Source organism: Salmo salar, chromosome 01 (assembly GCF_965601325.2).
Source record: "Salmo salar chromosome 01, fSalSal1, whole genome shotgun sequence".
In the NCBI taxonomy this organism is placed as follows: Eukaryota; Metazoa; Chordata; class Actinopteri; order Salmoniformes; family Salmonidae; genus Salmo; species Salmo salar.
In genome coordinates this window covers 150142298-150155953 of record NC_138291.1, presented here as the reverse complement: position 1 = coordinate 150155953, position 13656 = coordinate 150142298, and the positions used below count along the sequence as shown (strand labels likewise).

Genomic DNA, 13656 nt, shown 5'->3' with positions numbered 1-13656 from the left:
TCTGTCATTCTACCCCTGAGCAAGGCCCCCTGCACCTCTCTGATTTTATGACATTTCCACTGGATACAGTATATGGGATCATCAGATCATGATATTTTGTTTCACACCGAGGAAATATTTTTCAAATACAGTGAGGAACTATTATCATTTGCAATGGATGTTTAAAAAACAGACTTCGTTGACTTACTGTGTGAGATGAAGAAAACATGTCTGAGAAGCTCAGCTCATTGTTGGACGTGGTGAGTTAAGACAATCAGACATCCCCAAATGGGCACTTCGCTACATTTGCGCCCAGCAGGCCAGGTAAGCTACTATGCATGCGAGATCCCTCAACATTTAACAGGACAGAGAAAGCAGACACATGCTTATTGCTCATATGGAGCACTCCAGACAGAAGACAATGACAAAATGGACAACTCTTAAATGATGGTTATGAAATAAACCAAAACTTGTTTCTCACAAGTGTAATAGGTTGCGAACTCTGCAAACAACGTTTCCACTCCGACAATGAGAATGGTAAATGACTGATTTAATACATGCATTAACATTAATGAATAGAACCAAGTGACGGGGATTAACGATACATTTTACTACTGGTGACATATGCACATGCACGGCGCTACACCGGGGCTAGAGGGGGCTATAGCCCCGTCACAAATCTGCGTTGCCCCAGTTAAGCCCCCTCAAGCATTTTAGTATTTAAAAAATATATAAATAAAAAAAATATGTTAAAGTTAATAACCAGGCATTCTGTTCCCAATCCTATCCCTGGCTGCGTGCTCGTGCCTTGTGTGTACCCTATGGCTGGCATGCTTGCGTGCTCGCGTGTGTGTGCGTGCGTGTGCTTGCGCACGTTAGGCTATGTTATGTGAGCTAACTTGTAGCTAGCTAGTCGCCCATCTCACCCCGTTGCAATGGACTGTTTTCTGATCAAGAGAAGAGTACGGGTAGAAATTGAATATCCAGACCCTGTCTCTGAGGGGGCTGAAGAAGAGGGAGCTAAGAAAGATGAGTCGGAGAGAGAAACTCATGAGCCACGACGTGAGAGAGAACCAGAGCAGTTCGTCGCTGCTAGGTGCTCCACAGCCACCGTTAGCTGCACTGTTAGCACAGCCACCGCTCCCTCTGATTTAAGCCAGTCACCTGTTGAAGAACCAAGGCGGCCTCTTCTTCGGCATTATCCAGTCACAAAAGTTGGACAGCAGGATCGCTACTTCAATCGTAGATGGTATGAGGGTTACAAATGGCTGGAATATTCTATTTCAAAGGATCGTGCTTTCTGCTTTGCATGCGGCCACTTTCAGCATCCAGGAAACCATTGTGGAGAGAAGGCGGCATTTACCCATGATGGCTAACAGAACTGGAAGAAGGCGACAAGTTCGTTCAAGACACACAATGCTAGTGTGGAGCATAAATATGCAATGACAGCGTGGAATGAGTGGACTATTCAGGAAGAGTCTGGCTCAACAATATGCAATTCTCTATGTGCTGGACATTTGAAAATAGTCAGAGAAAACAGAGTATATGAGATCAGTTGTGGAGTCATTGCGTTACACTGCATACCAGGGACTTTCACAGAGGAGACATAGAAAACGACACGGCTGTCAACAAGGGAAACGTCATTGAACTTTCATGGGCAAATTCGACAAAACAGTTGCACAGAAAATCTGAGATAATAGTAGAAATGCTAAGTATACGTATCATGATATACTGAATGAAATACTGGGCAAACCCTCAACTCAGCAACCTTGTCTGCCTGTCCATACACGCAGAAAGAACCAAGGCCCTGGATGTCCAGAAGATTATAGACTAATTTGCACTGAACCACAACAGACGCATCGTCCTTCTATAAAACAACACTTGGTGAGTATCTGAAAGGCCTTTTATTTATTGACAGAGCATGCCTGTCTGGTGGTGGGAACATGATTCAATCACGCTGATCTGGATGGAACAAGAAGATGCATGCATATTGTCGGCCTACAAGTATTTTTGCAATAGAAATATAATCGCTAAGATTGTGATAGCCAGCTCATTTTACACCATGTGTGCACAGTGGACAGGCATAGGGTAAATGCACTTCTTGTTGTGGCTGCACTGTGGATATTATTCCTGTCATTTCTGGTGTTGTGATAGACATTTAATCCGTAACATTATAACCAATACACAGCATGATGCATGTATATTGTCGGCCTACAAGTAATTTCTGTTTGCAACAGAAATATAATCACTAAGATTGTGATGATAGCAGTTTGTTTTACAAGTGTGTGTGTGTGTGTGCACAGTTAACAGGCATAGGCTAAGTGCATTGCACTTCTCATTGTGGCTGCACTTTGGATATTATTAATTTCATTTATGACGTTGTGATAGCCATTTCATCCAAAAACATTATTACCAATGCACAGTTGTCTGATTATGCATATGGTATAAATGCACTTGGTGCATTTTGGATGTATTGTGGTGCCAAACCCACTGGCTCCAGGTCATCTATAAGTCTTCGCTAGGTAAAGCCCCACCTTATCTCAGCTCACTGGTCACCATAGCAGCACCCACCCGTAGCACGACCTCCAGCAGGTATATTTCACTGGTAACCCCCAAAGCCAATTCCTCCTTTGGCCGCCTTACCTTCCAGTTCTCTGCTGCCAATGACTGGAACGAATTGCAAAAATCACTAAAGCTGGAGACTCATATCTCCCTCACTAGCTTTAATCACCAGCTGTCAGAGCAGCTCACAGATCACTGCACCTGTACATAGCCCATCTGTAATTAGCCCATCCAACTACCTCATCCCCATACTGTTATTTATTTATTTATTTTATTTTTTTGCTGCTTTGCACCCCAGTATCTCTACTTGCACATTCATCTTCTGCACATCTATCACTCCAGTGTTTAATTGCTAAATTGAAATTATTTCGCCACTACGGCCTATTTATTGCCTTTACCTCCCTTATCTTACCTCATTTGCACAAACTGTATGTAGACTTTTTCTATTGTGTTATTGACTGTATGTTTGTTTATCCCACGTGTAACTCTGTGTTGTTGTATGTGTCGCACTGCTTTGCTTTATCTTGGCCAGGTCACAGTTGTAAATGAGAACTTGTTCTCAACTAACCTGGTTAAATAAAGGTGAAATACATTTTAAAAATGTAAAAAGAAGTTATTGCTGAAAGACCTTTGCACGTGAAAGACGTTTTTGTCATTGCCTTGTGGTCACTTGTGTTAGGCTTATAGCTATTTTGTTGAATATTTTTTGGCCAAATTCAATTAAACTACATTTATATTGAATGTGCTATGCGCCATATCTGCTTTTATTGAAAAAGGAGAATTTCCTTATAACTCTGAAGTCATGAAAATCAACTATTTTCTTAGCACCCCTACGTATTGGTCAAGCCCCCCCTTGGCCCCGGGAGAGAAAAAATCCTGGCGCCGTGTCTGCATATGCAATGGGGAATTTATAAATAAAACAAAAAATGAAAGGGCAAACAATTCACACAATGAATGCGCAAGAACTGGTGAGAGACAGGAGAGCTGAGCGCATGCATTCTGGTGAGCGATGGCCTATTTCTTCACAACACACCCCTCCACTTCTTTTTGTCCCAACAATTTAAATTATACTCAAGGGAAACAGTACCCCTCTGTCTTACTATATCCTGTTGGGGCTAGGGGGCAGTATTTGCACGGCCGGATAAAAAACATACCCGATTTAAACTGGTTACTACTCTTGCCCAGAAATGAGAATATGCATTTAATTAGTAGATTTGGATGGAAAACACTCTAAAGTTTCTAAAACTGTTTGAATGGTGTCTGTGAGTATAACAGAACTCATATGGCAGGCCAAAACCTGAGAAGATTCCATACAGGAAGTGCCCTGTCTGACAATTTGTTGTCCTTTTGTTGCATCTCTATCAAAAATACAGCATCTGTGCTGTAACGTGACACTTTCTAAGGCTCCCATTGGCTCTCTAAAGCCGCCAGAAAGTGGAATGGGGTGTCTGCTGTCTCTGGGCAAAGTACAACAGCTCTGTTTGTGAGTGGTCAGCCTGGGGACAGTGAGACTGAGATGCGCGTTCACGAGAATTCTCAATTTTTTTCTTTCAGCCTTTGAATGAATACAACGTTGCCCGCTTGGAATATTAACGCTATTTTATGAGAAAAATAGCATAAAAATTGATTTTAAACAGCGTTTGACATGCTTCTAAGTACGGTAATGGAATATTTTGACATTTTTTGTCACGAAATGCGCTCGCGCATCACCCTTCGGATAGTGACCTGAATGCACGAAGAAAACGGAGCTATTTGAATATAACTCCGGATTATTTGGAACCAAAACAACATTTGTTGTTGAAGTAGAAGTCCTGGGAGTGCATTCTGACAAAGAACAGCACAGGTAATACAATTTTTCTAATAGTAATTCTCAGTTTAGTGAGTCCCAAACTTGGTGGGTGTCAAAATAGCTAGCCGTGATGGCTGAGCTATGTACTCAGAATATTGCAAAATGTGCTTTCGCCGAAAAGCTATTTTAAAATCTGACACCGCGATTGTATAAAGGAGTTCTGTATCTATAATTCTTAAAATAATGGTTATGTTTTTTGTAAACGTTTAGCGTGAGTAATTTAGTAAATTCACCGGAAGTTTTCGGTGGGTATGCTAGTTCTGAACATCACATGCTAATGTAAAAAGCTGTTTTTTATATAAATATGAACTTGATTGAACAAAACATGCATGTATTGTATAACATAATGTCCTAGGAGTGTCATCTGATGAAGATCATCAAAGGTTAGTGCTGCATTTAGCTGTGGTTTTGGTTTTTGTGACATATATGCTTGCTTTGAAAATGGCTGTGTGATTATTTTTGGCAGGGTACTCTCCTGACATAATCTAATGTTTTGCTTTCGCTGTAAAGCCTTTTTGAAATCGGACAATGTGGTTAGATTAACGAGAGTCTTGTCTTTAAAATGGTGTAAAATAGTCATATGTTTGAGAAATTGAAGTTATATTATTTTTGAGGTATTTGTATTTCGCGCCACGCGATTCCACTGGCTGTTGAATCACTGGCTGTTGAATCGCGTAGCCCAGGGAAGTTAAATAGCCCATATATCTGATGCCGTCTGGCCAAAAAGAGTATGACATGCCATACTGTTTTTGTACAGACAGCATCAGATACTGTACATGGGCTACACATACTGAGACATAGGGGTTCTGTTTTGCTCGCTCGGATGCTTTACCTGAGATTGATGCATCTTTGTCAGGGAGCGCATCTCGGTGAAATTATCAATATTGAAATATTTTATTTGGACAGGCAAGGAGGTATGGTAGGGTGCACCAGGCCCCCTAAAGCCTGCCCATAACGCCGGCCCTGAATCAGTAACACAACTTTTGGATTACACACATTCATTATAGTAATCTGATTACTTTCAGTTACTTTTTGATGACTTTCCCCTTAGAGGCATTAGAAGACAAGTGATCCATCAAATGCATTTGGTGTGTCATCAGTGGTCTCTGACTTGTGGTCAGACTTGCTCAAGTGGAACAAACTTAACTTCAATGCTGAATTGAATGTTATTGAGAAAACAACAGAATTTGTAAATAATGTCTTTTTTTTAAACATCCTTTCTGAATTTAAAAGTAATCCAAGAAATAATCTTCTAGTTTTTCAAAAGTATCTGTAATCCGATTACAATATATTATGTAATCAGTTACTCCCCAACCCTGCAAATTAGTCTGTACTCAGTTTAGGGTGAAAAAGTGAGAGATCAATCCCAAATGGTAAAACATTTGATGATTTGTGGTGGAATGCCCATCCACCAAGATCTCTGATTTCAAAGCTAATATGTAATTTATACCAGGATATACAGCACTAATAAAATCAGACTATAACATTCTCTGCCTTGATATTTGGCACAAACTGATATCAATGTCAATGTAATAGTAATGCGTCTCGTTTTATTCAATAAACATATAGATCTGTACCACAGACCTGTGGTTTTCTGACCAAGCTTTCCAATTCTCCAGCTTCTCCCATCCACCATAATGACAAGCCCAGCAAATATTGGACTATGGTGAGTTTCCTCTGGTTCTGATAAAGGTTACTATTATATTGATCGGGGTTCGGCCTGAGACCTGAAGACAGTTGTTTGCCTTCAGTTTCAGTTGAAATAGCTCTATAACCACCCACGGTAATCAAATATATTTGAGTGTGGGCATGAGTGTCAAGGTGACACAGTTCAGATCTGTCCTGTTACATTTGGCAAGGCCAGAGTATGTGTCATGTGATGCTTGGCTGAATGTGTATATGATTCTGGGTACTATGATTCTGGGTGCTATGATACTGTTCTCTTGGCTGCTTCCTTGTTTGGCTCAGGAGAGCTGTGCTCAGAGTACTAATCCGACCATAATTACAGCGAGGCAAGGCTGGTTGTCAGGGGAAACCAAAAAGAAACTCTCCAGGAATGTTTTTTCTCCTCAGTAAGTGTCCCTTTCAGTTTTGGCTGATCCCTGTCTTCCCCTCCTTCTCTCCTCTCTGTTTTTCCTTCTCTATCTTTCTCCTTCTCCTAGACTCTCACTATAATAGATGGTGTCAACAGATTTTACTGTCTGTGGAATTGGGAGAAAGTTTGAAGGAATGTAACCAAAAAAATGTATATTAATATCACATTAATACCACATTCAATGCCTCTTAAAATAGACTGATTTAACAGCGATGGCGCACTTTGCTTGAGGAGAAAGGTTTGGTTTATGCCTTTATAAGGACCTCAAAAGATCTCAGTATGCATGTGAGCAGGTTATTCCTGATACACAGGTGGCTGTGTTTATCTCTCCAAGAAGTATGAACACACAACAACAACAAACAGGGTGCACAACTTCAGGTCATGATGAGGCCTTCATATTACAGTGCCATATAGAGGTTTCCTGAATCCTTTTCTCTATTGCTCTTATAGTCTAGCTACATCAATTGAATGCAATAGATAATGGAAGAACTTGTCATTGAATATTTTGACAGAGGAAAACCTCTTGGTCACGGACAGATGGAGTGCCAGACACTGTTTCAGCTCTGTACAGGAACACCGACATTAGCTCTGGGACTAATGAATAGTCATCTGCTGTGTTAGAAAACAGAGAGGGTCTGAAGCACCTCTTCAGAGCTGAACCTCTCCATACTTCAGTATTGTTGTGTCTGCACTGCCCACAAAGCCATGAATGGATCGTTGTGTATCAAACACAAACAGATGAATGAGAGAGACTTTATTTAGCTTGTGATTAAAAAATTGCCCCAGACAATGCCCTGCTGTTGACTAATCTGTGTTTTTCCCTTTACTCACGACACAAACACACACATGGATGCACAGACGCACACACGCACACAGAGTACCATATAGGGTTGTTCCATTTGATTTCAATCATTTTTTGACCACAACCCTTTTGATTTGAACCAAACTTTCCAAACATACTGTATTAGCCCATTGAAGAAGTGGTCAGCAAGTTACTTTATGAACCTGAATGCCAAAATGTTTAGGAGATACAGTAGGTTGCTCAAAGCTTATTTCGCACACCCTAACATGAGACATCCATGTCTTCATCACTGGAAAAGATAAATGGTTGAGTTTATCATTTGAAAGTTTATAAACAGGATAGTCAAATTATTTAATAATTTCTTGAAAAATAAGTTAAATAACAATGTCATTTTTTTTACTTTTTAACATCCATCACCTAAACTCTGATTTATTTCATTTTTGCATACATTGTAGCTTAGACCCTATTTTACATCATCTGAGGTTTTTGTGTTGTGCCTGCCATCGGTTTAGACACAGCAGACTCTTGAATGCAGGGTGGGTGCATTTCAATCATAGAAATAGAATTCATAGAATTAACATATCCCTTCAGACCACTGCAATTTAGCTGGTACATATTTACATTTTAACTTCCAATTATTACCACAACGATGGCCGTCGGTCCACCCACCATCAAATGTCAACTTAGAATATAAATTCCCATGTATCGATATTTCAACAGGAGTCATATGGAAGATTAACAGTATAATTTAAAACAACTGATATTCTATTTCAAGTCAATATTATCTAATGTGTGGACCTCCAACCATCTTTGTGCTACCATTTAAGTTGAAATGTCTATTTTATTCCCATTTTAGTATATTTATCAGCTAAAACATGTTCAATTCAAGAGCATATTCAAGAGCATGTTGTGTCTCAACCAAAGACTTGCACAACACAAACAGCTCAGATAATATAAAATAGGGTCTAAACCACAACACATGCAAAAATGAAGAAAAAAAAACGGAGTTTAGATGTTTTTAGATCACTTACAGCGAAGGTAAAAATGATGACACACTTTTTGTAAAACTTTTTTTCAAGAAATTATACAATGGCTTTTAAATTATATCAAACAATGGTTTCTTTTTTCCAGTGATGAAGACAGATGTCTCATGGTAATACGTATAGAAAGTTTTGTTCGAATCAAAAAGAGTTGTAGTTAAAAACTGATAGAATTGATCAAAACTGATCAGCCTCCAGTATTTATGCTGCAGTAGTTTATGTGTCGGGGGGCTAGGGTCAGTCTGTTATATCTGGAGTATTTCTCCTGTCTTATCCGGTGTCCTGTGTGAATTTAACCTGTCTGGGCTAGGGGGCAGTATTTTCACGGCGGATAAAAAACATACCCAATTTAAACTGGTTACTACTCTTGCCCAGAAACGAGAATATGCATATTATTTGTAGATTTTGATAGAAAACACTCTGAAGTTTCTAAAACTGTTTGAATGGTGTCTGTGAGTATAACAGAACTCATATGGCAGGCAAAAATCTGAGAAAATTCCAAGCAGGAAGTGGCCTGTCTGAGAATTTGTAGTTCTTCTTTAGATTCTCTATCGAAACTACAGTATCTGTGGGGTTACGTAGCACTTTCTAAGGCTTCCATTGGCTCTCTAAAGCCTTCAGAAAGCGGATTGAGGCGTCTTCTGTCTCTGGGCAGAGTATAGTAGCTCAGTTTGTCAGTGGTCTGCCTGGGGACAAAGAGATTGGATATGCGCGTTCACGAGACCACGCTATTTTTTATTTTCCTCTTTGAATGAATACACTATTGTCCGGTTAAAATATTATCGCTATTTTAAGAGAAAAATACCATAAAAATGTATTTTAAACAGCGTTTGACACGCTTCTATTTACGGTAATGGAACATTTTCAATTTTTTTGTCTCGAAATGCGCTCGCGCGTTACCCTTTGGATAGTGACCTGAACGCACAAACAAAACAGAGGTATTTGGACATAACTATGGATTATTTGGAACAAAAACAACATTTCTTGTGGAAGTAGCAGTCCTGGGAGTACATTCTGACGAAGATCAGCAAAGGTAATACAATTTTTCTAATAGTAATTCTGAGTTTAGTGTGCCCCGAAGTTGGCGGGTGTCAAAATAGCTAGCCGTGATGGCTGAGCTATGTACTCAGAATATTGCAAAATGTGCTTTCGCCGAAAAGCTATTTTAAAATCTGACATAGCGATTTCATAAACGAGTTCTGTATCTATAATTCTTAAAATAATTGTTATGTATTTTGTCAATGTTTATGATGAGTAATTTAGTAAATTCACCGGAAGTTTTCAGTGGGGATACATTTTCTGAACATCACACACCAATGTAAAAAGCTGTTTTTTTATATAAATATGAACTTGATTGAACAAAACATGCATGTATTGTATAACATAATGTCCTAGGAGTGTCATCTGATGAAGATCATCAAAGGTTAGTGCTTCATTTAGCTGTGTTTTGGGTTTCTGTGACATATATGCTTGCTTGGAAAATGGCTGTGTGATTATTTTGGGCTATGTACTCTCCTAACATAATCTAATGTTTTGCTTTCGCTGTAAAGCCTTTTTGAAATCGGACAATGTGGTTAGATTAACGAGAGTCTTATCTTTAAAATGGTGTAAAATAGTCGTATGTTTGAAAAATTGAAATTATTGCATTTTTTAGGTTTTTGTATTTCGCGCCACGCTGTTCCACTGGCTGTTGAATAGAGTGGGACGGTCACGTCCCACTAGCCCTGAGAGGTTAAGTATGCTCTCTCTAACTCTCTCTTTCTTTCTTTCTTTCTTTCTTTCTTTCTTTCTTTCTTTCTTTCTTTCTTTCTTTCTTTCTTTCTTTCTTTCTCTCTCTCTCTCTCTCTCTCTCTCTCTCTCTCTCTCTCTCGGAGGACCTGAGCCCTAGGACCATGCCTCAGGACTACCTGGCATGATGACTCCTTGTTGTCCCCAGTCCACCTGGCCGTGCTGCTGCTCCAGTTTCAACTGTTCTGCCTGCGGCTATGGAACCCTGACCTGTTCATTGTGATTACTATTATTTGACCATGCTGGTCATTTATGAACATTTGAACATCTTGGCCATGTTCTGTTATAATCTCCACCTGGCACAGCCAGAAGAGGACTGGCCACCCCTCATAGCATGGTTCCTCTCTAGGTTTCGTCCTAGGTTTTGGCCTTTCTAGTGAGTTTTTCCTAGCCACCGTGCTTCTACACCTGCATTGCTTGCTATTTGGGGTTTTAGGCTGGGTTTCTGTACAGCACTTTGATATATCAGCTGATGTAAGAAGGGCTATTTATAAAATTGATTTGATTTTGATTTGATTGAATCAAATGGAACGTACCTATATACATAAACACACGTTGTGCAGTGCATATTTACATATCCATTTCTCTGTTGTGGTGTGTGTGTAACATTATATTTGGATAGTCCATCTGTAGACGCTCTACAAACGATCTACTAGCCCTAACCCTCATCTAAACCCTAACCCTTATTCTAAACCTAACCTTAGTAGGCTGTTGCTTATGAACAGATAGAACTGCATGACCATCTGTAGAGCATCTGCAGATGGAAAATCCGGACTATCCAAATAAAGTGCCCGAAAAACACAGGATTAACCTGTGTATGTGTGTTTGAAAGAGAGGGTAGCGTGATGACCTCGCAGGCCCTGTGAATGTTCATTCACAACAGTCATTAACATTGCCAGCAGACATTTTTTTTGTTTTATTTAAAGCTAATGAATCCAACATGGTCTTACTGCTGATTCAGACAATCGACACACACTTTCATGTATCCCTTACTAGTTTAGGACATTCAAATCTAGAATAAAACTGACACACCATTATTTTCACTGTCATACTCTCTATACAGTCTATAATTAAACTGTCCATAATGTTTAACCTTAAAGCAATGTGAAACCAATTGATATAGTGCAGTCAGTAGTAGAGAGCACAGGGAGGGAACAGACAGAGACAGAGAAAGACATGGCTGTGCAAAGACACGGGAAGATTCATACACCCCTAGACAGACTGTTGCATATACAAATCCACCTACCGCAGATAGACTTAACTGAGCAGCTGTGTGCTCTGCTTGTTCGTGTGTGTGTGTGTGTGTGTGTGTGTGTGTGTGTGTGTGTGTGTGTGTGTGTGTGTGTGTGTGTGTGTGTGTGTGTCAAATATTGAGCCCAATCTCAGCTGAGACGCTCCACTCCCACGTTCTTCATGGCCCCTTCCAGTCTGCTCATTCACTTAAGATCCCACAGAGCAGCATCAAGATCAAAGTCTGGGAGAGGAAAGGCTAAGCTATCCAGGACCAAGGCCAGGAATGAGGCTTTGGCTGGAGCCTACTTCCAGGGAGTTGTGGCTAGGCTAGCTCCCCTGTCTTGCCCTCCTCAGGCAGCCAGGCAGAGAGCCGGCAGCCCTTGTGTCTCTCAGCCCTGCCGCTCCCTCATATCTCCCCGTCTTTCCACTCTCCTCCCCCCACTAAGAACAGGGTCTGTCAACCGTCCAGGCGTCCCACATCACACTAACTCCCCCCCCCCCTCCAGCTCGGGTCCTACCTCGTGTGGAGCCTCTTGCTGGCCAGATCCTGGTCCACACCGTTAGCAGACTGAGCCATGGGCAGTGTCCTCCTGTAGCTAGCCCTTCACAAATATTTATTCAAGCTGCTCAAGACCTCTTTCACTGTGCTGCTACTACCGCTTTCCTAGCAGCTCTCTCTGCCTCTCTCTGCCTCTCTCCCTCCCTCACTCGCTCTCAGCACAGCAATGGCAGATGCTGAGGAAGTTAGGTATTGTGCAAATAAAGCCATATAAGGCAAGCCCCTCCCCCGCTGCTGACATCACAGAGTTTTGTGTGTGTGTGTGTGTGTGTGTGTGTGTGTGTGTGTGTGTGTGTGTGTGTGTGTGTGTGTGTGTGTGTGTGTGTGTGTGTGTGAACAAACAGGGCTGCTGACTAAAGGGTAAATTACAAATTACAACTGTCTCTTGCCGTGTTCAAAACAAAAAATCCTGCCGGGCTGTAACACCGCCTGTTACGGCAACTGCACCACACACAACCGCAAGGCTCTCCAGAGGGTGGTGCGGTCTGCACAACGCATCACCAGTGCCAAACTACCTGTCCCCCAGGACACCTACAACACCCTATGTCACAGGAAGGCAAAAAAGATCAACGACAATAACCACCCAAGCCACTGCCTGTTCACCCCGCTCCCATCCAGAAGGCGAGGTCAGTGCAGGTGCATCAAAGCTGGGACCAAGAGACTGAAAAACAACTATCTCAAGGCCATCAGATTGTTATACAGCCACCACTAGCACAGAGAGGCGGCTGCCTACCTACAGACTTGATATCACTGGCCACTTTAATCAATGGAACACTAGTCACTTTAATAATGCCACTTTAAGAATGTTTACATATCTCGCATTACTCATCTCATATGTACAGTATATAATGTATAATGTATCATTCACTATCTATTGCATCTTAGCCGATCTGTCACTGCTCATCCATATATTTTATACTTAAATATTCTTATTCCTTTACTAGACTGTGTGTATTAGGTTTTGTTGTGGAATTGTTAGATATTATGTGTTAGATATTGCTGCACTGTCAGATCTAGAAGCATAAGAATTTTGTTACACTCGCAATAACATCTGCTAACCATGTGTACTGTATGTGACCAATAAAATTTGATTTGACATAGGTCGCACACACAGACAGGCTCTTTTTCTCATACTTCTCTTTGTTCTTTTCTTCTGTCTTACTGTATGCTGAGCTCTGACATTTTTCTGGTCTCTTTTCAAAGCACATAGCTAGCCCTGTTTTTTTCCCACAGGGTCCCTTTCCACAACTGACTTACCTCTAAGCTCCTCCAACTTCCATTTCTCACCATCTTTCACGTGTTACATTTAACCGTTTCCCCACATCATATAAAATAATTCCAGGTTATTTTCTGTTTAACTCTTGAGAAACATGGCAGTGATGGTATCAATAGATAAGCTAGGCTCGGTCTGTGTTTATGGCAGGGTGATAACAAGTATGCTTTATGGCAGCCCCCTAATTGCATGTACCATTTTAGAGATTGACTAAATAAGATCTTAAGCAATTTAAGCAGTGATTACAATATTGGATATTGTGAATGCTAATTACAAACATAACAGCTGTACAGTTAGTATATGAAGCTATAGGTCTAGGTTCCAATGTGTGACACCTCCGCTACTTCCCTGAGGAGACAATCCTCTACAGCTGCTATTCCCAAACTGAGGTACGCGCAATGCCATCAGGGGTATGCCAAATAAAAATGTGATTCGCATTTTCAAACAGTCCATTTATATTTTCCAACGAGGCTATA

The 13656-nt window shown here is 40.8% G+C and overlaps 1 protein-coding gene across 2 annotated transcripts in view; it reads right to left on the bottom strand.

Moving 5' to 3' along the window:
* The window catches only part of LOC106565740 (G-protein-signaling modulator 1), a 45179-nt gene extending 33079 nt beyond the window's left edge, over positions 1-12100 (bottom strand). The window contains exon 1 of one of the 2 annotated variants that reach the window (XM_045691043.2): positions 11867-12100. In XM_045691043.2, the coding sequence (XP_045546999.1) occupies positions 11867-11925 (59 nt within the window). In that variant the 5' untranslated portion in view covers positions 11926-12100. The remainder of the gene's footprint in view (positions 1-11866) is intronic. The other variant, XM_045691038.2, reaches the window with a different exon arrangement.
* Positions 12101-13656: the final 1556 nt, after the last annotated feature.